This window comes from Olea europaea, unplaced genomic scaffold (assembly GCF_002742605.1).
Source record: "Olea europaea var. sylvestris unplaced genomic scaffold, O_europaea_v1 scaffold1415, whole genome shotgun sequence".
Lineage (NCBI taxonomy): Eukaryota > Viridiplantae > Streptophyta > Magnoliopsida > Lamiales > Oleaceae > Olea > Olea europaea.
Genome location: NW_019231680.1, coordinates 117,815 through 120,210, shown reverse-complemented (window position 1 = coordinate 120,210; position 2,396 = coordinate 117,815). Strand labels below are relative to the sequence as shown.

Genomic DNA, 2,396 nt, shown 5'->3' with positions numbered 1-2,396 from the left:
GCAAAATAAATATGCTTGATTTTAGAACATTGAAAAAAAAAAAATCGTCTAAAAGAAACCCCCTCCCAAATGAAGCAGTACTAATATATGTATTTTTTTTTCAGTCTCCAGGGCACATCTCCAAGTGATAAAAGGGGAGGGTGGAAAAATTTAGCTTTACCTGAAGCTGCTGCGTCAAGGGTTCGAATCCTGAGATATGAATTTGGCTCTTGGGTAGGTGCAAGTGTACAAGCTGCCTTCCACCCTGTACCCTTGAAGGCATAACCTGAAATTTACCTCTCTCACGATACTCCAGAACAGAGGTGGTGAGAGATCTTAGGGTTGGGATTCAACCTTTTAATACTAAAATTTTTTGCAAAGTACAGTCTCGAAAAACATCGTTTACTTTCCATCTGATGGACTCAGTCCTCGAAATTACATACACACGCCTTTTCAATTGATGATGTTTGTTTGCAAAGCTTTTGCCAGCTCAATCTGTTCCCCTTGAACAAAAGCCCAAAATGAATACTCTTTTTCTCTCTCTCACGCAGACGCTATAAGAAACCCACTTCATTATTTCTTCCTTTTTAACTCTCTTTATCGGATCTCCTCTATGCAGGCAGGTGCGTGCTTGCTAAGCCAATTATACCAAGCCTTTTTCTGGGCTATCCATTTCTACCCCTCTCCACATAAACAAACACACACACACACACATTGAGAAAAGGCACTGAAACGGCGGAAAATCATTTTGTTTTATTCGACTGTTTTTGTTTTTTTTGTAGCATTTTTATGATGTGGGTTTGTGTTATTTTTTGCTCTTTGCTTTGACAGAGGGCGTTTGAGGAGAGAGAATGAGCGAAGTGAGAAAGAGAAAGAATATGGAGAACGGTTGTGCCATGTTTTTCAGCGATGATGAGGTAAGAGATATGACTGGATTCAATCGGTGCGATGATTACGTGGAGGTGACGTGTGGGTGCACCAGCCATACCTATGGTGATGCTGTTGGAACGCTTAGGGTTTTCGTTTCGGGTGATCTTGAAATCCACTGTGAATGCACTCCTGGTTGCCAAGAAGGTTTTTTTTATATTCGTTTACGCATCATTTATCCATACGAGTCTATTTGTGTACGCACATATAAACACGAAAGCAGATGCATAAGCATCATGTGCAATGTCGATTGGCCTAAGGTTATTCTGCTTGGATGCATGATATACCTATTCTGTGTTTGAAGATTGTATAATGGCTTTGTGTTTAAACATGAAATGATGCGGTTAATGGGTCTGTTTGTGTGCATTTAAAGATTGGAGGTTTGTACAGCTTAAGTGTATGTTGATTTGTCTAAGTGAGTTGATATATCATTGTTATCTAGCCTGAAACCTTGTTTATGCGGTTCAGACGTTGTTTACAAGGTTCTTGCTTTGTATAGTCGTTTTCCACTAAAATGGTGCATCTTTTGAATTTGAATGAATCTGTGAAGCATGTGCAGGAGAGAAAGTGTCCTGCATTATACTTTGCTAGCAGTTACGATTTTGTTGTTTGTGTATGCTTGATACAGAGTTCTGTTACACTGTTTTCAGAAGTCATAAACCTTTATGTCATCATTTATGGAGCTCAATGGGTGTTTTATTAATCAGTTTTTTTATGAAATACTTTTCCCTTGTTTTTTGTACTGTTAGGTCTTAAATGTATTGTTTGAACCTGGTTAAGAGCTATGCCATTTATTTAGTAATTATTTGTGTCAAGGATAAGGCCTGCTTATGTGTTGTTGTTTAGTCCAATCTCATGAGTAGTTAGATGAGGGAGCATGGGAAGGTTTTTGAAGTTAGGTTGTGTATTTTTTTGCAGATTATAATATTTTCATCATGAATGTTTTTGAGTGCTCATATATTTGAATATCTAGTTACTTGCCATATGGTTCATTGGTAGGGAGTTACTTTTCTTGATGAATGTCCGTCTCTTGACATGTAGGCTAACTGAATACTTAACTATGATTGTGTGGTATTCCTTGGCAAAGTAGAATAGGTAATAAGCTTCAGGTGTGAAGTGGGAGAAAAGAGATGTCATAATTGGGTTAGACCTAACTATGGAATCAAAATAATGGATTATTGAGACAAGATATAGAAATGCTATAACTTTGCCTGGGGATATGATTATGACTCACCCAGAAGTTAAGGCATGTTTGTGCATTAAGCTACATGGTAAACGTCTTTTCAGTTGATCCTCCTCCTTAGTTGGAGGGCACTGAGCTACAATGAGCAAACACAGTTGTTAAATGTTCTCAAATTTCTGTTATTGTTATCCTTCAAAGCATGTATAAATGTAATGCCTCAGTATGTGTTAATAAACACGTGTGTTTTGTTTGGATAAAGTGCCTTCTGACTTATTTAATGGGCTGGTAAATCTAGAAATTAGAAGCT

The 2,396-nt window shown here is 37.6% G+C and overlaps 1 protein-coding gene across 1 annotated transcript in view; it reads left to right on the top strand.

Moving 5' to 3' along the window:
- Positions 1 to 392: 392 nt before the first annotated feature.
- LOC111375794 overlaps positions 393 to 2,396 on the top strand; it is a 4,432-nt gene continuing 2,428 nt past the window's right edge. The window contains exons 1-4 of the mRNA XM_022998688.1: positions 393 to 602; positions 811 to 1,202; positions 1,466 to 1,597; positions 2,194 to 2,309. Of these exons, the coding sequence (XP_022854456.1) occupies positions 831 to 1,202; positions 1,466 to 1,597; positions 2,194 to 2,309 (620 nt within the window). The 5' untranslated portion in view covers positions 393 to 602; positions 811 to 830. The remainder of the gene's footprint in view (positions 603 to 810; positions 1,203 to 1,465; positions 1,598 to 2,193; positions 2,310 to 2,396) is intronic.